This window comes from Polyodon spathula, chromosome 13 (assembly GCF_017654505.1).
Source record: "Polyodon spathula isolate WHYD16114869_AA chromosome 13, ASM1765450v1, whole genome shotgun sequence".
In the NCBI taxonomy this organism is placed as follows: Eukaryota; Metazoa; Chordata; class Actinopteri; order Acipenseriformes; family Polyodontidae; genus Polyodon; species Polyodon spathula.
In genome coordinates, this window is record NC_054546.1 from 42,443,925 (window position 1) to 42,469,610 (window position 25,686).

The 25,686-nt window shown below is 39.1% G+C and overlaps 1 protein-coding gene across 5 annotated transcripts in view; it reads right to left on the bottom strand.

Moving 5' to 3' along the window:
• Positions 1-348: 348 nt before the first annotated feature.
• Positions 349-25,686, bottom strand: part of zdhhc1 (zinc finger DHHC-type containing 1) — a 30,911-nt gene continuing 5,573 nt past the window's right edge. For 2 of the 5 annotated variants that reach the window (XM_041269112.1, XM_041269111.1), the window contains exons 2-11: positions 17,138-17,359; positions 16,720-16,895; positions 15,895-15,996; positions 15,075-15,199; positions 14,656-14,814; positions 12,611-12,732; positions 10,820-10,905; positions 4,220-4,343; positions 2,642-2,744; positions 349-1,797 (exon numbers count right to left, since the gene is read on the bottom strand). In XM_041269112.1, coding sequence (XP_041125046.1) covers positions 1,244-1,797; positions 2,642-2,744; positions 4,220-4,343; positions 10,820-10,905; positions 12,611-12,732; positions 14,656-14,814; positions 15,075-15,199; positions 15,895-15,996; positions 16,720-16,895; positions 17,138-17,359 — 1,773 coding nt within the window. In that variant the 3' untranslated portion in view covers positions 349-1,243. Of the gene's footprint in view, positions 1,798-2,641; positions 2,745-4,219; positions 4,344-10,819; positions 10,906-12,610; positions 12,733-14,655; positions 14,815-15,074; positions 15,200-15,894; positions 15,997-16,719; positions 16,896-17,137; positions 17,360-18,879; positions 19,130-19,477; positions 19,754-25,686 lie in introns of those variants that run through there. The other 3 variants (XM_041269114.1, XM_041269110.1, XM_041269113.1) reach the window with 3 other exon arrangements.

A 25,686-nucleotide genomic window follows, 5' to 3' on the forward strand; every position in this document is an offset into this window, starting at 1 on the left:
CGTCTCATTTCTGCACGCCTGGTTGTTTTCCGATAGTTTTATATATTTGCTGTTTAAGTCCTCTCAAATTATTTGCCTCTGCTTAGTGTTTTCTCTTTATGACAAACAAAAAAACAAACAAACAAACAAACAAACAAATACAGATAAAAGACTTTGTAACGTAAGGAAGAAAGGTTTTGGACTGGGCTTATAAACCTACTTGGACGGATATCATAAAGTTGCTGTTATTTCAACCAATGGCTAGATTTAAAAAAAAAAAAAAAAAAAAAAAATATATATATATATATATATATATATATATATATATATATTTATATACATTTTAACATATTTAAAATTGTAAAACACATTTTAAATATTAAAATTGGTTCATTTAAATTAAAAAGGATATGACATTTAAAAAATGTTGCACTGAGAGGTTAAACTGATTGTAAGAACTGAAGCAATTACAAGCTGGTGTGCCTGGCTGGTGCATTCCCTACACAGCCAGCAATCAAAAGTCTTTAATGATAAGGTATTTCCTTTCACTATGGCACAAACCAGACTTAGAAACACATGTGTACTCATGTGTACTGCTGCAGAGGTATAGCTGCTGTACACACACACAATGTAAAATTGTTCAGCCTATCGAGATGTGCGAGGGTGGGGTCACTACAGACAGGTGGTTCATCTATATAGGTGCCGAGGTCACTATTTAAAATACCACAAAACACTAAGGAATCAAACCAATAGAAAAGAGAAAGGGGATTTTCAGCTGGCTTACCTTGACCAGACTGGTGCTGTATATGGTACTTCCTTCCCATCACATTTTAGCCTTTGGCATTGAACAGAGTATATCAAGAAATATACTATCTCAGTATCTCGCCCCAGTAACTGATAATATTAGTTGAAATCATTTCAGATAACTTTGTAACCTAATCAATATTAACCATTATTACAGGGTAAGGGATACAATTATGATCAAATACAATTATTATTATTATTATTATTTTTTTTTTTTTTTACACAATTTCTCAGGATTTCAACAGCTGATTTATCATTTTTGTATTTTACTTTTTCTTTAAAAATTAAAAAAAAAAAAATCTGTTTGCAATTTATTTAAAAACACAGCTTTACTATTAATCTGCAGATCAGTAGTGGTGCTGCTGCCAGAGATGGGGAGTAACGCATTACTGTAATCCGATTACTGTAACTGGTAGCTGATTACTTTCTGAAAGTAACCTCCCCCATCACTGGGTCCTGTTCACGCTAGTGTTGTACCTGTCCTGTCTCTGCTGCTGTCGTGCTTGTGGCTTTCCTTACTGGTCCTTTTCCTTTTACTGTGTCCAGGGGAGCCCTCCTCCACTGCGGTGGGGTTACCCCAGCGCCGAGGGGCCCTGCAGTCCCCGCTGCTCTTACTCACGTACACGGTGGGGGGCTGAGGGAGCAGCTTGAATCTCTGCTCCGTGCTCAGGGGACTCTTCAAGCTGCTCCTTGTGGCTCTGGGCTGCATGGAGGGTACAGACCGCAGGGGCCGGTGGTCCTGTGGGGAGAGGCAAGGTTTGGAGAGCAGGTTCTGTTGGGAGTTGCGGTGGCTGGTGTATCCTCCCATAGCAGCACTGCCGAGGCGGGTCTGTGCGACGGGAATCTCGTCCATGGACTCTGCAGAATCAGAGTGGTAGTCAGCAGGGGGCCCCGCGGCCTGGACTGGGGTGGCGCTGGCTACCAGGGAAGGTAGAGAGGCTCTTTGAGGAAAGGCTGGGATGGGAAGCATGAGACTCTGGGAGGCAGCAACGGTAAGAGCACCAAACGGGGGTCCTGGAGGAGGAGGGGAGAGAAGAATGGGGAAAGGTTCAGGTCTTGACACCAAGGGATTCACATACAGTCAATCATCCAGAACTTCAACGATCAATTGGAATTCCAAGGTAAAACTACAAGCAGCAGCCGCTCAGGGGCGTGTATGTTTAGAGACTGGTGGTGTTTATATACAACTGATTTAACATGGGTCCCTCCACACACAGATATATAGACAGAACTGTGTGTGATGTAGTAGCAAGGACTTGGTTTACTTGTGTGCTACTGTCAGAAGCCTGCTCATTTTGATAGAACAGTGGCCACATGCAGCATAAGAAACCTGGTCTGGGGATGAAGGGCAGAGAACACAACAAGTAATGTTCTGTTAAATTATGTACGATTGTATTATGTCTCATGTGAAACGTAACACACGTAAACTATCAGCTAAAATGAACACGCTCCTGCAAATGAAAACCATTTCTGCAGTTACCATATTTACAGTCTGTCTATGACTGGTTTCTACCCTGGGGTTTTCATTGTAATCCTGAAAAAAAAGGTAACAAACAGGGACATTGAGGCTGGCTTATGCCACCTCTGAGGGAGCGATGTGATCCTTGTCAGATCCTAATGAACCTCAGCTGTCCGCTGAAACCCATCTGCTGAGCTTAGCAAGCGTGCTGAAAGACATCCCAATACCTGGGTTTGTGGTACTCAATTTTGGAGGCTCAGTATTGGTTACTGACATACAGGTGAACACTTTGTTTGCACATTCTAGAACCTAGTGGTGTTCTGTAACTAACTCTGCAGGCAGCATGTTCTGTCAATGGAATTCCTTGCCCTACACCGGCAGTCAGCCCCACTCTCTTACCTGGATCAGAAGGAGACACTCCTGGGAGTTTGTTTGAATTGTTTACCAGCGACCTGTCATTGATAACTTCTGCTGGCACTTTATGCACTTTCTTCTTTCTCTTCTGCAAAATGGAAATTGAAAGGGGAACTGAACAGCAGAATTTATTTATTTTTAGCGATCCAGGTTTCAATTACTGAGCTTTCTGCAAAACACGTTACCGGTTCAGCAGGGTACTGTACAAGCCCTTTGTTTCGTCATTCAAGAAATGTATGTTACCCTTAATTCATACTGCACATATAATTAGGGCTTCTGTTTTGCGGTTTTTATTAATTTTATTTTTCGGTGCTTATTTTTTGCTATTTGAGTTTTATGTAAATTATTTTCTTTCCGGGGCTTTCACTTTTTATATACTGTATGAAATTATTGTTTTCCATTTTTCCTAAATGCTTGTGAGCAGTAACTCGACAGTACTTGCACACTTAAGTTGTACCTTCTTTCCTTTGCTGTCTTCCACAACATAATCCTCATGGTCATGGCACATTCCTCAGGGGTTTTTGTGTGTAGGCATTTTTTTACATTTCACAACAATTTGCAATTCTGTTTTAAATCCTCCATATCGTAAGTGTAATACAGCTTTAACTCCAGTAAACAAACCTCCATTCTTAATTGTAATCTCATTTTAAATCTAACAAGCAGTCTCCAATAGAAATACAGGAATGTGCTGCCACTAAGTAATTGGGGCAGGTTTAAAGTATTCAGAACGAATCAATGATAGATACAGGTCAGGAAGAAGGGACATTGCCCAGCTGCACTTCATAAAAAAAAAAAAAAAAAGGAAAAGTCAGCGTGACTTAAGTAACCATTTCCAGTGTTCTTCCAGTGTTGTTTTTTTTTTTTAATTGTGTCTGGGGTGTTTTATTGCTTATCTGTTAAAACCAAAAATCAGAAGCGTGTAAGGGATCTGTCTATTAATCACATCTTACTTTAAGTTTCATTAAAACCTGTAGTTAGTTCTTTTTTGTGAAGTTGTTTACCTTACTTCAAATCAATTCTTTTTTTTATTGACTATTGTTTATTTTATTATTATTTATTTCTTAGCAGACGCCCTTACCCAGTGTGATTTTCAATGTTTCAGTGTTTTATTTTGCAAACCTTTAACTTTGAAACAAGGAAATTTGAAGACATTTAAATAACAAAAAATAAATAAAAAAATAAGCAAAACCACACCCACTGCTGCTCTGCTTTGTATGTGTATTTACTTCAATTCAAAGTCAAGGTAAGCTTGTGGAAAGTTACTGATAAGGACACACTCCTTATTTTGGTAGGACATATGGAGGTTGTCAGTGTCTTATACTCTTCCTGTGTCTTGTAATCACCTGTAGTAACACAGAGAATTGTTGAAGAATGAAGTAACCACAGACCAGGTATAAAAAGTCTTGTTTAAAGATCTTTGCTAGACAAGGGGAATGAAGACTGCAGACTCTTGTCTCAGAAATTGGTAATAGTATTAAAACATACTGGGTTAATCCATACAATAAGCCTCAGACCAGCGAGCCAGATGCAGGAGGAATCTGTGAGTGTGAGAATGCTGCTGACCTGTGTGCTTGTCCTTGCCCAGCTGGCTGGCTGCTGCTCGCTGGAGAAGGTGGGACAGGGTTCCTCTCCTGCTTTACTGCTGCTGGACTTCCTCAGGATCCCGTTTCCATAGCGCTTCGATATGCTGGCACCAGGGAACAGCAAACACATCGTTAAAGAAACTTGTGCCCGGTTATGTGCCTGATTCATGGCATTTATTCAGGTTAGATTGGACTGGATCCAAGAATTATGCTTAGGATACGGATCTGGAAGTAAAGAACATGTGATATAGGTAAGTTCGCCTACGTAATATAGTTGAAAGTCTGAAGTTATCATCAAGTTTGAGTTAATAGAAGAAGTTCCATGATTTGTGATCAAGTGTTTAAAGTTATTGCTATCGATTTAGAAACAGAGAAAAGACATATTTGCAGAAATATATGGTCAAGCACGAGAACGTCAACAGTAAACAGAACAACTTTACAGCTGTTGAATAAGCACCTGTAACCTTCACAAAATCAACTTTTTACTTTCATTTTTCATCTGTTTTGTATCTTACAGTAAGTACTATCCATTGTTGCTGCTTACTAGTATCCACAGCAACTTCCGATTACTGAAAGCACAGCTAGTAAGTTGTACACACAGCTGAATGATAACGAAAGTCACAACAACAAAGGCGTGCGTCCCTGGTAACTGACGAAGTGTTTTCCTACAGAAGCACTGATGCCTCATTGTGTTCATAGGATTTGCCGTTGAACTTTGTCTCTTCACCACTACATGGAGTCACTCCACTGAAAGAATAACGCTTTCTTGCAGACAAACTTTGAGCTTATCAGCACTGAATTAAGCAGTCCCATAGTAACGGCCAAAAATGCCCAATAGACCTTAACAGCTGTTCTCTGTAGCTATACAGAAATAAAAAAGCAATAACAAGGGAAATTTAAAACAAATACTGAACCACTAAAAGCTTAACAGAAAGGGCTTGATTCTCAAAGCTCTATTGTTCAAAAACACACATAACAAAGCGGTTACAACACCAGACAAACTGACATTTTGAGGCTTGTGAGTTGAATTGTAATTGCTGTTGTCTTTTGGACAAAAATGGCATTAATGACAATTTGGAATAAATATCTTAAGAATCTGGCCCAAAATCCTTAACAGCATTTATAATCATGTGTGATGCCGATAAACAGTACAGGTACGCATGTACAGGAAAGTGGAGGCGAAGTATTTCGCTGCATTACTGTTTTTTGTTTTACTATCCAAGCCTGGTTGAACAGCCCTTTAATTCAATTCAGTACAGAACGTCCAACATTGTTTCACACATACCACTTATTAAGATGGGCATCCCAGTATTTTAAACACGACTCTGCTTCAAATTGCTTCAAGCACTCTTGGTGGGTGCTCCCTTGCCCTTGATAACTGCTTGGTCTGTCTTAGCAAAATAATATGAGCTTAGACAGTATCTTCTAAATCAGAGTCTACTGAAGCGTAAAAAAAATAAATAAATACAAAATAAAAAACCTGCATCTTGCTGTAGTATAGTGCAAGAGTATTCTGAAAAAACACTTGACTAGGATTATTACACACTGTAAATTTATGGACTGCACATGGCCATTGCTGTACAGTGCTTTGTAGACTTGCAATATATCTTCCTAATTATAAACACTGCGCAGACTTCTTAAACATTGTTGTGGTTTGCGATGCAAACCCATGCAAGAGCCAATTAAAACAAGACAGTTAAACCTTCCTCTGATGCAACAGTGCAGCCAGTGTTTTAAATGTGGTTTCAATTTGTACTGGCCGAGTTCCAGGTACCATTCATATGCAGGGTATTTAGTATTACTCTTTCAACAGAAGGACTCGATGGGTTTCATTCCGGCTGTCAAAAGAAGCAACCTAGGCTTCTCATTCCGGCTGTCAAAAGAAGAAACTTAGGCTTATTGTGTATTGTATTGTATTGTATTGTATTATATATATATATATATATATATATATATATATATATATATATATATATATATATATATAAATTCATTCTTCTTTTTTGAAAAACTTTACAAATGATCATAGTTTCTTTTGTTACAACCACATGCACGTTAGTTAGCGACGTAATAGGAATTTATAATGCAGTAAACTACACATCACACTTAATGTGCAGCCATTACGAGTTAAAATGGGTTAGAAAGTTTAATACATATGTGTTTTACATTTTTCTTTAAGGCTGCTAAATCCATTGCCTTTGATGCCGTGTTTTTTTTTTTTTTCTCCATGTACACAATGCTGCTCATGGAAAAGATATTTGCTTACAGACACACTGTTTTTATTCATCAAACAGTCGCCTAGGCAACACCATGGCTGCCTAACAACTATAATGCAATTACTGTAACTGCTAACCACGGTACTGTTTACAAGCTATTATAAAAAATGTACTAACTGGTGTACAGTTTGTAATATGCTGCCGTAAACAGAACATGATAAAAGAGTTTCCCTGCCAGTTTCTGAAACACTGAGTTACAAGTGCTCCCTAATTATAGTACTGTAGTGGGGAGCCATAGCATGTTGGTAGTGATTGGCCTTTTAATAAGCAGCAGCTGTAGTCATACCACCTCACAACTGTACCTGCAATATAAAAGGGTCAGCTGTAGCTGGTTGTGCACAAATCGATGGAAGTACAGCCTCACTAATCCGACTCAATCTGGACCCGGCCCCGTTCTATAATAGAATAGTAATAGAAATCACTGTGCATTATGAGGGGCCTGTAACTGAAAGCTTTACAGTGTAATGCTGTGCAACAACAAGCTCAGGCACTATAAACAAGAAGCAAACAGATAATACAACGAGTTGTTCGGACAGCCAAGGCTGAAGAGTACCTTTTAAATGCATTTAAGATTACTGCAGTGCTTTTCCACCGGCCCATTTCCTTGTCACGCTAAGACTTGCTGGAATCGGCAGAAGATCCTCATGCTCTGCAAGTCACATGAGGATTGAACATTTCACCCATCACCAAGATAGCTATGCAGTTTTTATTTTAAATGAGTCATAGAGACTGTATCGTGGCAGTGTGAACAGTGCTGATAAATGGACAGAGGAGGGTGACCTGCAGAAATAGCTCACCTTTCCCTTCTGCTCCAAATATTTTCTATTAAATAATGCAACCCTGAGATGCAGAATGAGCAAACAAGTCCCATAACAAAGAAGCATATCCAACACTACACTTATTTCATGTCTGGCAACACAACCAGGCCACACTGCCTGCAACTACACAAGTCAGGTAAATGCAGTTATATAAACTGAACCAAAGCAACATTTCCAGATGCCTCATATTAACAAGATAATGTAAAAGCAGCACCCACTTAACAAAAATTGGTCACTCGATTGTCTGGTTTGTTATCCTTTTAGAGCAAATTACATTTTGTATTTCAGAATAAATGATGGATTCATTTGTGAAAAGCATAAAACGGTGGTGTTTTATTTTGTCTTTTCAGAGTACAGCAGAGACTGTCCTTTTTATGCCACACAATGTTTTTTGAGGCACTTTTAATGTTGTGCAGGTCACTGCCATGCTCAGGACTAACCTTTGGCAAAGGCTGGGTTTATTCTAAACTGAAGAAGATCAAAACAATGTGTATGTGCACTTCAAATACTTCTTTTGACAAGCACACTTTTTATAAATGGCCTTTTTGCTGCGAACAGTACTGACACACAGATGATGGATGAGCACTGACTACAAAAAAACAAATATGCAGAAAGATTCACTCTCTTCAAAAAGGACAACACTGTTTAAAGTGTTCAAACAAGTTGAATACCCTACATACAAAGACCTGACACAGCTTTGAGTTTTATTTACTCAATTTCTTTTTGTTTTGTTCCAGCCCTTACTCATAATAGCAACCCTCTGATCTTACTTTCCCCTTCTGTTTTCATGTAAATGTTCTGTAATATTAAACTTTGCAAAGCTGCAGGACAGATCTGAAGAAAGTTAAAGTCATTGTTATGCCATGCTTTGAAGTCTAGTAACATATTACCCTTTTAGAATATTTAGAAAATAGGATAATTTAGTATTTGTATACCAACTATACCACAATCTTAAACACCTTTATTATATTACAACTGATCTACTGAAGCAGCTAAAATGACTAAAATGATTTCATAAGGAAATAAACTATGGTGTCTTAAGAGTTACAGAACATTGTAACACATTACAGCAATGTGTGCTTCAACCTTAGTTTGTTTTATAATAAATCTGCATTGGATGATATTTATGTGCCACAGACTTGCAGCAATAGCCAACACAGATACCAAAATAGCTTAAGATTTTCCATGGGCTGCACAGCATAACTCAACCTGATCTCTTTTACACTCATTTCTAAAATATATTTTTATCTTTTTTATTTTTATTTTTTGCTACTTCTTGTAATTTTACCTGAACTTAACATGAAAGTATGCGCCAGATGGGGGCAAAGACTCCTGGAAAAATCAGTATATATGCTGAATATTTCTATAGAACCGTAACACCAAAATATATACCAAACTTGATTTGATTATAAAATCAAACTCAACAACGAAAAAACAAAAAGTAATACACTTTGTTACACAACGTTCTTTAAAGATTAAAATCGTATACATCCGTTTGCTGCTAATGCCTTGTGTAATATTTAGGCTGCTGCTGCGTGCATGTCCTGTGTGCTGACACGATCCTCTCGCTCTCCTACAGTCTCGAGGGCTCTGATCAGCACTCTTCTGCCCTACCTTGTGCAATATTTAGGCTGCTGCTGCGTGCATGTCCTGTGTGCTGACACGATCCTCTCGCTCTCCTACAGTCTCGAGGGCTCTGATCAGCACTCTTCTGCCCTACCTTGTGCAATATTTAGGCTGCTGCTGCGTGCATGTCCTGTGTGCTGACACGATCCTCTCGCTCTCCTACAGTCTCGAGGGCTCTGATCAGCACTCTTCTGCCCTACCTTGTGCAATATTTAGGCTGCTGCTGCGTGCATGTCCTGTGTGCTGACACGATCCTCTCGCTCTCCTACAGTCTCGAGGGCTCTGATCAGCACTCTTCTGCCCTACCTTGTGCAATATTTAGGCTGCTGCTGCGTGCATGTCCTGTGTGCTGACATGATCCTCTCGCTCTCCTACAGTCTCGAGGGCTCTGATCAGCACTCTTCTGCCCTACCTTGGTCTTCGGGGAGGTTTTCTGCTCGTCTTACCGACGTGTCATGCCTATACCTTTCATTGTCTTCACCAGTCAAGGTTGCAACAGGGGGGCTATGAGTCTCAACCTTTAACTCTTATGCTTTGCTGTTTGACTGGCTATTCTGGACCCTCCCTGGTACCGTCATCTTGTCTACACCTAAGCTGGTTCTGCCTGCCACACTGATGCCTGTCTCTGGAGCTTCAATTGGAGAGTTCCTAAAAGGAATATAAATGTAACTCAACTTTAAGATAAATATACATATCATTCGGCACGCTAAACTGTAATCCTACAAGAGAGACATATGCAGCTTAACTTTACCCATACAGCACCAGTTTTGAAAATACCTGTTTAGCTTATTGCTGGCATTACAATAATATAAAAATATTAAACAGTTGAATAAACAGTCCAGCAATTCTATTCACAGTACTCCACAAGTAAAGCTTAGCATTTTACTGTAACTACATGAAAAAATATGAAGCACTTTGATAAAAAAAGGTGCATTGACAGACTCGTTGCTCTACACAGGTTCAGTGCTGTGTATCACCCGATTGTAATTTAAATAGCGCCCCTTTTAATGTAAACGCATAATTAATCCTCTCAATTGTTTCTTTGCTAATTCTGCCCTGTTATTTGCTAAAGGTGCATCTCCACAAAGAATGTCTTTTTAACATTATAGCTTTATTAAATGCAGGTAGAGTGGAAAGAAATAAACTAGACAATAATTAAATACACAATTAATTTAGCTTACTTATTACTTCAGGAAAGCCCTGCCTTGACCCCAGTACCTCAGGTCTAAGTTTTTCAGCATAGAGAGGAATGCAGTGCTTGGCATTTGTTGTCGACTTTTTTGCTTTCTTGTTCTCTACGTGTTTACGACTGGCAATATGACCTTATGGCATCGACTCGACTAATCAAATTGATGACGCCCGAGTGCCGCATCTAGTAAAGGTGCTCTGCGTGGAGTGCAGGATGAGCCCTATAGCCTGGAGATCGCAGGTTCATATCCAAGCTATGTCACTGCCGACTGTGAACGGGGGTTCCTAGGGGGCAGCACACAACTGGCTGAGCACCGCCCAGGTAGGGAGGGCTCAGGTCAGTAGGGCAATCCACGGTTCACCGCACACCAGTGACCCCTGTGGCTGACAGGGCGCCTGTGGGTCTACAGTGGAGCCATTCAGATCTGTGTTGTCCTCCGGCACTATGGGTTTGATGGCTTTGCTGTGGATCCGCAATGCGAAAAATGCTGGATTGGCAGGAGCACGTTTCCAAGGACGCAGGTTTCAGCCTCCTTTCCTGAGTCGCTGGGGTAAAAAAAATAATAATTGGGCATTCCAAATTGGGGAGAAAACCAGAGTAAAAAAACCATTGGCGATGACTACATTTAAAAAAAAAAATGTTCTTTTTAAAAAGTCTGTTTGGTAACTTACTCTTTTCCTGATGCTAACATTACAGCAGGATCTTGCACCTGGAGCTCAGGATTGGTGTACCCCACAGTCCCTGAGTAACCAACATCCTAGCAAAGAAATAAAATACCGTAAAAAAAAAAAAAGAAAAAGAACCTTTTCCTACACACAAGCTTTTAAATGCAATGCAGGTGGCAGCCTCCTGTTAAATCAATCCATATCTTCAAAACACTGAAAAGACTAAGAAATACATGTCAAGTGCAGTAAAGAAAAAATTTAGCTAATGCTATCATCAAAATAAAGAAATCATGAGAAGCTATGAATCTCATTCACTAGAAATATTGTATACAGTATTAGGTTACAACAGTACTTGGAGATTTCTGACAACACAGCTCCTATTTCCGAACTAGTGTGTTCATGTCTGGATTTATATTACAATGAAATTGATGCCTGCATCAATCTTCCCCAGGAGTCAGTATACAGCATGTGTCAAATGTACGTTTTTATTTAGAAGGCGTACTGTTCACATATACTGAAAGTGTGGACGTTTTGTCACAAGCTGCTGACCAATCTGTTGCTAGCAGTCCCCCTGTGCTACTCAAGCATGGCTTGCAGAGATGCAAACACTGTCTTGGATTACACAGCAGATACACTGGTGAAAAGTAAATTAGCACAACACACATCCATTAACAAAGCACCTTGAGCTATGAAAGAGCTTTGCATCCAGATGGGGAGCCAGCCAAGCCAAATAAATGAAATGAGGAGGCCTGTGATGTAACCCAAATAAACAGCAATATACACAAACTGCATTGAGGCATGGAGGGAAGCTTCATAGAATGAACTCTTATTCATATCTTTAAATAATAAATATGGAACAGACCCACTCATATTGCGTTACTTCATCCTGGGTTGCCTTGCACCTCCAATAGACCACTATTTAGAAGTTATTGGCCTAAGACCAGGTATGGAAATGTAGAATTATGTTTCTATCTTTTATTCTAAAAACACCTTAACTACAGCTGAAAAAGAAGCCTGTAGAATTGCAAAGAAAAAGACATAGGAACCTACTTTTATGTACGATTATATAAACGTTACTGTCCGATCTCGAATTGTCCATGCAGTCATCCTGAGGAATTCAGAGAAGCTTTTATAATTTCAGCATTTCATCATTAGGCTCCGTTCTAACAAACAGTACCAGCTTGGACAGATCGGAAATGCTGATCAGATCCCCGTATTTTTCAACATGCCAAGTAATACCACAGTTCACAAACAGGGAGAAAAACTGATGCAAGTAATCACGACTAATGTTTTGTGTGACAGCAGACGACCCAAAATGCCTCCATGTGAGTAACAGGTTGTATCTTTGTAAATGAAGATTTATTTTATGCTTTATTGTTTCATCAAATTGATGGTGGGAAATTTGGGCTGCGTCTTAAATTCAAGGGAGTCTTAAATCTGAAGGAATACGGTACTTAAGTAAAGCAAAGATATGTACTGGAGAACTAAATCACTGCTATTGGTATTTGCTTTCCTCTCTTTGTTTGCTAGAATGGTCTGAAGCAAGCAGGTGAGCAGGAAAAGCCATATCCTCTGGTACTCAAATGAGCTCTGAAGTGAATGAAGGGAGCTTGTACTTCACATACAGAACACACTGACATTAGGTTGTAATGCACCAAAAGTCATTTGAAATGCAGTCAGTCAATTCATAGGGTATTAATGATTATTAAATCATCCAGAGTACTGAAATTCAGTTTGTTTTTCCTTTTATAAAACCGTGGGTAAAAGCAATTTCGACTCACAGGTTCTTTCTCATACCTTTATTGGATTCATTTTTGGAGGTACAGCTTCCTTCCCCTCGTCCTGCTCGTCACTGCTCATGGCCTCATGGCGATGGCGCTGATGCGTGATATATGCATATGTACTTAATCTGTTCCACACTACAAAAAAAAAATAAGAAATTATGCACATTATTATTAACGGCACTAATTGTATGACTCAGTGCAGTAAACAGGCTGTGCACTAGAGAGCCAGAGTTTGCCTCTCAGCACCACAATGTTGTCATATTTTAAACTAGAAATGATGTTGACGATAAGTATCTGTTCCCAGTATCCAAAATACTGATGGGAATTAAAAATGCATGTAAACGTGCTGATCGAGTAGGACCAACCCAATTAGCAATTCACATTTTATCTTGTGCATGCAAGTGTTTAGCTCAGGTCCTGCGTTTAAATCCAGTTTTCTGTTTTAAGAGAACGCTACGCTTATGGTAAATCTTGCACAAATGTCTCAAAAAGACAAGGTTACAGGGAAAGGGCTGTGTCCACTTGTAGTTTGGCACTGCTCCTTCATTAAGGTTTGTTCAGGGATGTGAAATGAAGCTAGAAATAGAAATAATTCTGTTTATAATGGTTTATGATTTATGACCATAATCATTCCTGGTAGCAGTTTAATTGTAAGCTTTGATTGCATTCACACAGCAAGCCAAATCGTTGCATTTCTCCAGGTTTTAGGTGCCCAGCACCTGTCAAGATTTAAAAATCCCCCCCATGATGTATGTTTAGACAACTTTCTAATCCATTCATAGCCTAACCACTGCCAGTTTCTAAGCAAATTACGATGGTCTCCCGTTTTCCATTCCACTGCCTGTTTGTTATTAGCACTTACAGGATTAGAACAGGTCTTAAAGAACGAGTACTTTAGGTGGCAATTACAAATGCTGAACTCCACTTCCATCTAATGCAGACCTCTCAGAGTGTGTGTACTGCATGTGTACTGACCAAATTAGCCACCTGCTGCCACAGCAAGCAAGGATGGGTGCACTTTATTGCAGTGTCGACAGCCAAACAGCACATTGCTGATTCATCTTGAGTAGCAAATGGTTTGCCAGTCTGAGTGGTCAGCCTATAGCTATAATGGGTGTGAATTGTTGCCAGCTGTGGTGCCTGTGTGGAGATGCTGAATCTCATCTATTCTGATAGCCATTACGACCACAGGAACATGTCAGGAATGTACTGCAGGCATTCAGCCTTATGAAAGTTAACTGCTGGCTCAGCATCTTTCTGAAATCCCCCTCCCCATGCTGCCTTGTGATCACGCCTCAGGGGACATCCCTTTCTCTTCGATGCGGGTGAAGGAGCAGTTTCTCCATGTCCATTTAATCATGAGGCTTTTCAACTTGACACACACTCACTAAGACAGTGCCCACTGCCTTCCAATTCATTAACAAGATTCATATCTTATTACATTTAGATTCACACTGACATTTCTAACAGAAAAGTAGTGTAACAACAGGCAGTATTTTTAACAGGCACTATTAAAACTGTTTCTACACTGCCACTGTGTGGAAGTCAACCGCACTGTAGCGAAGATGCCTTTGCATTTTGAATGCTTCCCGCTCTCTACCATGTGGTCAAATAATATATTCAGGAGGAAAAAAAAAACGAGCTAAAGAAGTAAAATATAAAATAGGTAACATATTGGTTTTAACACTTTTTCCAGGATTACAGAGAAACAGGCAAAAGCAGCTCAAACGTGGAAGCAGAAACGACAAGTCTGTGCATCATGGCCACATAAATAAAAGAAACTTCTAACAGAACATGAATCGGAGCATTAAAAAGCCCAGTTCAAAGGACGGGCTATGTGATCCTGTTCGTTACTATTACAACATACAACACTAATCACAGAATCAAAGGGAACACTTTACAGTGAGTGCCACTTTGTATATATTAGAGTGCTGGAAATATACCGCAGTATATTCTTCAGTGATCGGATGCAATTTGAAATGGGCGAACCCCATGATGAAGCGTTACAGGATTGTAAAATGAGGCTGCTTATTGAATCAGACTGTTTCAAACACTTACTGAGATAGATGTGGAAGATTAGCAGATGGCTCAGCAGGATGGTGGAGAGAAGCCCCAGAGCGATAGTGATGGCAGCCAGAGCAGGGATCGCGGGCCCCGTCGTCGGCACTGGAGCCACTGGCAGGAACACAAACCACATGCCAGAATCATTTCTGACTGCTGGTGAAAAGCATGGAGTGTGTTAAAAACAAAAACAAACAAATAAATGGAATTAAACACAAGCATATGGAGGGTCTTCATAATCTCAGCCTACATACATCTATAGAAACATGTATGTATGAGGATTCTTCCCATTGGTAAAGACAGTCAGGCCTTAACAGAAGCAGGGACAAGGATTTCCAACATCCAACACTGCTTTCATGTCTCATTTGATGATCAGACAATGTGCAAAACACATGATATCAATTGCTGCCATCTACCTCGAAAGTATTTGTCGGAGCGCAGCATTGTCGGATCTGCGAAGAACTCAACAAACACATACAAGGCGATGATGACCACAAGAAGTATTCCGAGAAGGGCTGAAATCACACTGTTCAGGAAAAGCCTAAAAATAAAGCATGGCATGTTCAGAAAACAAGGAGAGCGCTTTATTTTACATTCTTTAGAGTTACATGACAATAAGAGATGCACTGAATTGAACAATTTCAAGATGCTTTATGAGAAGCAAGAACACAGTACTGGTATGTATCACTCTCCAAGGAGATTGACCAATTCTTTGTCACAATGCACTCTTGGAAGGTTGGTGTGTCGGTTTTGGTTTTGGCCAAACAGCTGTTTTTTTTTTTTTGTTGTTACTTCTGTTTTCAGTGACCTTTGAGACCCAAGTATTTCCAAACTACTTTATTGGAAGCGACAGCTAAATTTAATACAATTCAACAATATTCAATAAAAAGCATTCAAGTTCCTGCATGTAAACTGAGAGAATTAGATTTTAGTAAATCCATACTGAATAAATAAAATGCTCATTTAAGTGCACATAACAAACATTTTGAGAACCTGTTGAACATTAAATGAACTGTGACCTGCATTGCAAATTATAACAATCTGTTTTAGCGATAGTTTGTTATCAAATCCACTTTCCAGTAATGGAGGGACGACCCACCGGGCGTGGAAAGCTTACGTCTAGTGGATAATTATTTATATCACTCTGGACTGTTTATGAAGAGAATATGCTTTACTTTTCAGTATTGTTTAACTTATGGACAGAATGGTATCACTGTTTGAAACAATCAGTCTTACCAGTAATTCCTGCTGCCCACACAATTGTTCAGCCATTTACAGTGATGATCAAAATTGGCAACACACTTGTTACATGCACTGCAGTGCTTGGACTTGGGGCTCCTGTCAATAAATTAGCACTCAATTAGGATACATCAAGCAACACCCAGCTTGTTAAAATGCTTGAGACAGAGGACAAGCATAATGAGATTGGGGAGGCTGGAAGTTCATTTCTTTATCTGACTTTCCTCTGGCCTGTTTTGGTACAGTATGTAATGATTGAGGAAATAATAAATAAAAAGCTTGTTTCAAGGTCTTTCCAACACAAAATCATTCACGGAGCTGGAATATCAATAGTCAAAATACATAGCATACATATGGAATAATCTGCATGCTCACGTCTTCAAACCTGGTTTGTCATGAAAACTGAAGCTCAAATACAATCATTCGCTCCTCAGTTCTAAACCTCACTGTCCGCTATGCACAATGAATCTCTTATCACATTATTTATTACAAGAGGAGCAAAAAGCCAGCAACAGTTTCTTCTTTTTTTATTAATCTGAAAATGTTATATTGTCACACTGTGGGATATAATAATCTAACATTAGGTAAGCTGATCTCTAGAGAGCAGGACGACTCTACAAGTACTTGATTACTTTTAAATCACCCTAGGCTTATTTTCATTACCCTATAAATTGTTCTGCCAAATGTACTATTAACCATGAGAAACTTAGCATTACATATAGCTGGAAATCATTAATATGGAAGAGATGCCATACAAGACTCCCTCGAAAACCTACCCTTTGCACTCAATTCTAACACACATGTAAATATTGCAATGCTTACACATCCACCTCACAGAGGTAACAGTGGCAGTTCTCAATCACATGTGCATGCTTGGTGCGGTCCAACACTGGAACCGGGCCTCTGTAGTTCTTGACTCTGACATTCCTGTCGGCAGGGTCAAGAGTGACAGCAGTCAGATGGACAAACAGATGACAAACGAACATGACGCCAGTACACTGGGCAGAGGGTCAAGGTCTACTTCCAAAAGAAAATGACTTTCCACCAAACATGTTCATAATATTCCTGCTAATAGTAATTATCTAAACACCTCTGTTTCCATTGCTAGGTGTCTAGAATAAAGATTTACTAAAAAAAAAAAAAAAAGCTGATGTGATTCATCAAGGGGGATTTCCTATTAGTACAAGCATTATAGATAGCTGAGCTTTCTCTGGGACTGTGATGATGTTTGAAAGGATACGATATATCCTGCAGGCACCCAATGAGTCGGCAGGAGAGGGATGAAGATGCCAAAGCCGATGACAGCGAAGTAGATGTAGAGCAGCCAGGCCAGCAGCTGGAAGGGGTGCGGGGGCCAGCTCCAGCCGTTAGTCCTGGAGCACTGGGAGAGGTCAGCCGGGAGGGACGTCCCAGCTTCATTCTCAGGGGCTGTCCGGTTTGGGTTCTTGCTGCAGATATTCATCTGTAAGAGACCAGTGGATAATACACCTTAACTGAAAATAACACTTTAGTTTAAGAAAACAAAATGTAAGTGAGAAATTCATAATATAAAAATGCCTCTTACAGGCCTATATACTGTATAACTTTACTGTATAACATTACACATTCACTTATATGTACTTTCAGTAGCACAGACAGATTCCTATGAATTGCCAGATTCTCTCTCAAATAGCAGCTTTCAGGCTTTACTGGTTAAAACAATACTGTAAGACCGAACACTTCTTTAAGTGTGCCACTATTACAAACAATTGAATTATCACACAAGTGTAACCTGGCGGTTTTTCAAAATTGTTCAGCCTTAGGGGTCTTAAATAATGAGGCTAGACATGCAAAAAAGTTATATAAAAACACGTTCAATTAAAACTATAAAAGGCAGATGAAAATAATAAGGCTTTACAAAGGACTTCTTATTCATTAAATTATCTCTATGCCCTGTGGCCAAAATTACAATAGTAAACTAACTTTCGCGTTCACTGCTTCTCATATGTTAACTTACTTAAGCAACAACAGCTTATTCTGCAGGTGGTGAATGACTGATATCCTTGTTATTGTTCACCTTCCAAACAGAGCAGCACAGCAACTGCGAGCGCGCTCGCGCAAGCAAGCAAGCAAGCAAGCAAGCAAGCACACACACACACACACACACACACACACCACCAGCATGGTAACTGTGCATGCGAGCACACACGCACGCACACACCAGCATGGTAACTGTGCATGCATGCATGCATGCATGCACACACACACACACACCAGCATGGTAACTGTGCATGCATGCACGCACACACACACACACACACACACACACCCACCCACCAGCATGGTAACTGTGCATGCGAGCACACACGCACGCACACACCAGCATGGTAACTGTGCATGCATGCACGCATGCACACACACACACACACACACACACACACACACACACACACAAGCATGGTAACTGCACGTGTGCACACGCACACACAGCAGCAGCAACATGGTAACTGCACACACACACACAGAGGAGCATGGTAACTGCACGCACACACACACAGAGGAGCATGGTAACTGCAGGCACATATACACACACACACAGCAGCATGGTATCTGCACACAGAGCATTCAAACAGAATACAGCCACTTTTTGGTACTACTCATGTTTTCTGCCATAATAAAACTGCTTCTAGGGTTTGCATATTTTTCCACAGATAAAATAAAAAGAGGTTACTAATGTTACTTTTCATTATTTGTGGGGTAGAGTACTGTAGCTCTAAATCTAGTGAGCTAACTCGGGTCCTGCATGTGTTCATACCGATTATACAAAAAACAAAAACACATTAATATGATCGAGCTTCTTTAAAAAGTACTGTACTGTACAGTACTTTCAGCTTTTCAACAAACTGCCTATTGCCCATCTCAAGATTCCCAGTCATAGTATCAATATGAAACAGAATAGTGATCTTAAGTTGCAATTATTTAGTTATAACATAAATAACCTACCTTTCAATTAGGAATGCAATGCAGTTCGGGACAAAGCGTATCCTAGTCTTTGACATCTCAGAATAAACACAGAATCAAACATCTTGGCCTGCTCTTTCACCGGGAGTTCAACAGACTTCTTGTCCGTGGTTTAGTCACAGATTCCCTACCCCTTTTCAACCCTGACTGGGATGGATTTCTGTATTCTAGTTCTGCTTTCTCCAACAGTACACGATCCCAAACACGGGGGTAAGCGGGGTTGTTTCAACATCTAGGATGTAACAATTGTATTTAACTTAGTACATTTTACTCGGAAAAAAGAAAGAGAAAACAAATATAGGCTATATATATAGATATATATATATATATATATATAATTATATATATATATATATATATATAGTATATAATATACATCTACACATAACGATGTATGTGTGTGTACATAAGGACTGTAGACGAGACGATGACGCACCCCAACCATAAACAATAAGGTCAACAAAGCGCATGAAATTCATTAAAGACACATTCCCTCCTTCAACAGACCTCTAGTTTTCACATGTACTTGTTTTTGTCTTTTATCTAAATCATTCATATAATATATATATATATAGCTCACCGCAAAATATGACTATAATTATACTTATTGTTTCATTATTTTGAAAAGCAGCCGCTGACGTCTCGCCTGTACCCTGTTACAGTCGCATTGGTTTGAAGATTTTCCTTTCAACTTCGACATTAAACATTCTTTCAGTGTAAAATTAACATGCTTTTTTTTTTTGCTCGAAATGTTATGTATGAATATGAATTATAATAAGCGGCGGCAGCTTTTCCATTTCCAGGCGCGACCCCGTTACCCTGGAAACGACCTAGTTCTTCTCTCCGATTGGTTAACTGGGTGTCAGCCACTATGGCACAGCTCAGCGACCAAAATTATTTTAGCTCTGGGCAGTGGTAGCATTTCTGCCCAAGTACTGAATGAAATCTCTGATTAACCAGAAGAATATATTTAGGGCGTCTAGTTTTCAGGTTTTATTTTTGATCACGTGATGTACCTTTAAACATGTTTTGAGCCAATTGTCTTTCTTAATCAAACACTAATTACCAATGGAAGTTGTTTCTTTTTACCCTCATATGTTGATTGCGTTAACAAACTACGTGCATTGAACTCCCCTGACTCTGTTTGAACCTGCATTTCGTTCTGGCTCTACTCGCCGAATTGAGCTTATTAATTTCCACTGCGTTAGTTTCTAGCAGTGCGTGGCTAATTAAAACAAACTGGTATTCAGTTGAGGCTTAACAACTATAAATAAGATAATAAGAAAACATAAATAAAATCCGGTACTAAATTCAGGAAGCATATGTCTTCTGAAACATGCTATTAATCTAAAAAGCAGATCACTGAGATTTCAAAATATTCTGTTCAAATTATTTCTATTGCCTTTCTTGTGCGGGTGAAACTGCTAAAACCCGATTGAAAAGTGCATTTTCTTAAAAGTGAATTGAAAGAGTTAATATTGTAATCTATTAAGAAAATGTTGATTGAAATCGGTCTGATATTGTGGCATATTAAATATTTTTTATGCTGCTACACTACATATCCAGCAGGTGGTACTCTTGTGTAGCAATACAACACTAGTACCAGTACAGCGATTACACACCTCCCGGGACACTGAGAAATGATAGATACCAAGCTGTGCTTCATTTGCGTAATTCTTGAGCAATGCATCAGATGTGATCATTCCAAGTTGCAATTAGGAAATATTTCTCTGACCTTACAAAACCAATCCTGTAGCCTGACTTCTGGTTATCAGAGACTGTATCTACACCAAATTCCTGCAGATTGTGCCAAAATGTTGTCGTAGAAGAAACCCTTTTCATCTTGCATGCCAAGCGCAAATGACACGATTGTCGAATGGCAGTGTTTGTGATAGACAGTGCTTAAGACCTATGAAAACTGACCATGAAATTTAACAAATAAAAAAAATACCAGTAGCACTGGGTGAATTTGATTTTGAAAGCAAATTAAATCACAGGATTTGAACAGGACTTTCAATGGAGCCATGTCAAAAAGTTTTGCACCATCCTGCTGAATAACCCTATGTTCATATATTAAATTACACCCCATTTGTAGTTTTCCATATACTGGCACACGTTAAAATGTGACATTTCAAAATCTAACATGAACTACTGTACTACTATGTCTTCCGGTAGACTTTTGCGATGTCATTTTTTAGTTTCTTTGACTACATGATGTTAAATAAAAGAGCTACATAATAAATAAATAAATAAATAAATAAATAAATAAATAAATAAAGTCAGTCTCAATCCTTGGTGGTGCAAGACTTTTAATTATGTAAACCTTATCTGGTCCAAAACAAAGTTGCCAAGACAAACTTTAGTATTATCAAATGGAGTCCCGGTACTGCTTAGCGTTAGACAGATAGAATTACCTTCTATCTGAGCATTTCAGAGACAAATGTAAAGCCGTGTATTCCCCGGCGATTCCAAACAGCTCTTGAAAGCTGGAATATGTCACTTCCAAGCTACAGCTTTCTCCAGGAAACATGCAGTCCTGGCCAGTTGCATGCATTTTTAGATTACAAACGAGGACACGATGTGAAATTCTCAATATACGTATCATTGTGTTAGCTTCAGGAGTCACTTCCAGTCAATCGTCACCTTTGTTCTAATTACAGTCACCGAACACATTCCAGCGATTACTGTGTCGAATTTCACACGTGTGTTCAGATCATTGCTTGGTAGCTGCTGAGTGTGTATTGCCCTGTTGAAGTAATCGTTAAGTCCCCAGTTCAATCAATCAGTCTTTATTTTTATATAGCACCTTTCACAATAGATCACTGCAAAGCTCTTTACAAAGATAAATACATTACGAAATATTACAAAAAGTGACAACAAGCAGTAAAAATGAACACAGAAGAAAAACAAAACAATAAAACAAGCAAGAAAGTGTATGAAAATGTCGGGAAAAAGTGCTTTTCAATTGGATGATATTTCTTAGATGAAAGAAAGAGATTTTGATAACATTTGTAATGTGTGGTTCTGTAGAAAGATCTGGGTCAAAGATCACTCTGAGGCTTCTCATTTCCACTCTAAACTCAGGAGCTGAGCCGTCAAGGACGAAATCAGACAAATGTATAATATTTTTTTGTTTCTGAGTTCGCAGAATCATCATCTCTGTTTTGTCTAAGTGTAACAATAAAACGATTTTAAACATCCATTTTTTGATGTCAGCAAGACAGCTATTCAAAATATTTGCGTAAAGGTGTCACCATGTTTGAGAGAGAGATATAACTGGGTATCCACAATGCAACAATAAAAATAAACTCCATGTCTACAAATGAGGGTAGCATAAACTAAGAAAACAGAATTGGGCCAAGAACTGAGCCCTGTGGGACCCTGCATGTAACTTCTGACAAAAAAGAAGTCTCCTCCTCAATTTTAATAAATTGAAGCCTATTTGAGAGAAACCAAGAAAGGGCACTACCAGAAAATCCCACCATATTTTTAATGTGATCAATTAAAACAGAATGATCAATAGTGTCGCATGCAGCACTTAAATCTAGTAATATAAGAACCGAAGGAGAACCCATATCAGAGGATAACAGCACATCATTTACCACTCGAATAAGTGCTGTCTCAGGGAGAAGGCCTGAACCCAGGATAAAATTTCTCATATGTTATGAACACTCAGAAATGAGTCGCTCAGCCACCACTCTCTCTAATACTTCAGACAGAAATGGGAGATTGGAAACAGATGTAGTTGTTAAGAACATTGGGATCTAAGGTGGGTTTCTTGAGCAGAAATTTTACTACAATTTTAAACAATGAGTTAGGAACAGTACCTGATAAAAGAGAACTGTTAACAATATTTAAAACTGCAGTGCTTATTTTGTGGAATACTTCTTCAAAAAGTGAAGTGGGAATATGGTCTAACACACGTGTTGTGTGTTTAATCTTTTTAACTATAGTAATGAGATCCAGTTCACAAAGCAAGGAAAAACTAAAGTTGGTAAAGTGTGTCTGGGTGCTGTTTGATCAAGGGTAAGAGTATCATTATTATTGTTAGCTGACACATCTAAATTTGGTACGCAGTTAGGTGTCTGATTTCTAATGCCAGTGACTTTCTTTTTAAAGCGATTCATAAAGTCATAACAGCATTGATAAGCACTTGATAGAACAGACTCTCAATGTGGGTTTGTTAATTTTGCTATAGACTGAAAGAGAAATCTAGGCTTGTTCTTGCTTGTTTCAATACAATTTGAATAACAAGCTGATTTTGCTATAGATAGTGAAGCAATATTTTGAAATATTATCTTTCCAAATGAGATAATGGACCTTATATTTAGTTGCTCTCTATCTACATTCTAATTTGCGACACGCACGTTTGTGACGTGTCGTGTTATTAAACCATTATGTTGAAGCTATAGTAATTTTAGATTATTATTGCATCCTACAAAACCTTTCAAATATTAGTATACCTTCCCTTAGAGCTGTTGTTGCTGGAAGTAGCCCTCCACAGCAAAGCTCCTGGGATCACTGATAGCACATAAGCCAAGAGGAATGAGATAGCAGGACTCCTAAAACAAGAAAACAATGAGGATGGAAGCAGCAAGAGCACGGTTTCCTCCCCACGCTTGCGGGGAACTGACACCCTCTGAGTTCTTGATTAATAGCACTGCTTTCCTCCCTTCCAGGCGCTGAGCTACAGCTGTGCACAGAGAAGCCTGCAGAGAGCCATTGAGGTGTCAGTACCTGGAGCAATGAGGTGCAATCTTTATTTGGCTTTCAATCCTCTGCCAAGTATTACAATGAATCAAAAAAAGACAAAACGATCAGAGAAGATTCATTTCGCTGCCCTATTTTCTTCATATAAATTCCCTTATAAACATTTCATTTAAGACAAATGGAGACATTGCATTGCATTGCATTTTTTTTAATGGTTATTTAAAAAGTTATTATTATGAAATATTTGAAAAATCTGAAAAAATGATACCGCTTGACTGCCAGAGTGGCATTTTGCTGGCTATGTCTTTCCGTGCTATCTCTACGTAATGCCATAGCAATTTGGTGGAAAGAATCTGCCAATGGAAACAGGTGGCAGTGTGAGGGCTCGGTGCCCATGGAAAGTTAGAAGAAGTCATGTTTTTTGGCAGCAGTTGTGTAGCGAAAATGACCCCTGGCATCACTGATCATTGTGGCTTGTTTTAAGCCTTTCTAGACAGTGCAAAGGTATACTATTCCTGGGGGGGGGGGGGTTGCCTTTTGTCTGCTTACACATTTGCTTTGTTTTAGTGTGTTTGCTTTCCCCATGCTTTACCATCTTCACTTCACCACACATGCCTTGCTTTCACTGTGTTGGTTTTAACCCAGGCATTTCTCTTCCCTCAGGCTTGGTCAGGTTGCTCAGCCCTGATTTAAAGCAGTGAAGTCTTTCCATTTTAAAGTTGTATGATGGAACGCTGGGATCTACTGACTCCCCATGTCACCAATTCTATCCCCCCTGTTTTACATTGAGAAGACTCTGTTGTAAATTGTGTGTTTGTGTGTGTGTGTGTTTATTTTCAGGATAGTGCATGTTTAAACATGAAGAGGGAGTATTTGCGAGTATTAAAGATTTCTAAACTGGCCTGTTTCAGGAGACAGAATTGGCGAGAAAGCAAATGAAATGCATGCGTCACCGACACTTCTTGCCGTTTCATTACACAGAATTTCATTCTCTTGTTTTTTCTTTTGAAGGTTGGCTGAAACCACATAAAAGCCATATATGTAAAACATAAACATATTGTAGAGTTTTACAACACCTTTGTGAAATACTCATAACCTGAGGTAGAAATCACTGCACGAGGAATCTAAATGGAATATATATATTATATTGCAAAACCTGAGCGTTTAACAATACATCATTTATCTTTTTATGGGCTCCCTGCAGAACCACAGTTGCTTTGCAGAACACCAGATCTCTGGGATATGTCTTTAGGCTAGCTATAAAAGCAAAGCCTTTTTTATGTAAATAATCATCCCCAGTAACTACACTTCAGCTAATTATGAAAGGCCTGGTGATTTCCTCTGGGGTTTTTTTGTAGAGCCAGGACCAGACCACAAAGTTGCTTTACAAATTACATATAATGCTTAGAAGATTGTTCATAGTCTGCACATTGACTTTGGCCAGTAACCATTGGATTTCCAGCATGTGCTTGAGGGCCCTGCTGGAAATTCCAGTTCCAAAACAGTGAAATACAACTTTTAGCTTGTTTGGAAAATCACCCAACAGACAATCAACTACAGTAATCCTACTACTGGAATCAAACCAGATCGCTTTCTTAAAATATATATGACAATATTAATTTATAAATATTATATATTAGCATATATATATATATATATATATATATATATATATATATATATATACAGTTGAAAAGAGCCAGGCTCCTCTGCATTTGTGGTGTTAGAGCTTTTAACCTCATTTCATCTCACCGACAGGGGACAGGACAGAATCCATAATGGCAGTGTATCTCACAACACTGCCCATTACAGATGGAAAAGACTCCAGCCGTTTAAAAAAAAGGAGAAATGGAAGAGTCTTGTAAGCACAGAATGAATGGCTCCTTGTTCTTTGAGCAGGTGACTTTGTGGTGGTCAAGCTCGGAGACAGACTAAACTATCCGATGGCCTTTTTCAGGATTCCGGGTCTGGGAATGTCTGGGAGAGAGTGGAGTCATCGTGTAAATGGACAATACATTTGTAACTAAATAAAGACTTGTCTAATGCAACAGTATGTTTATTTTAAAAGGTCTGGAGGAC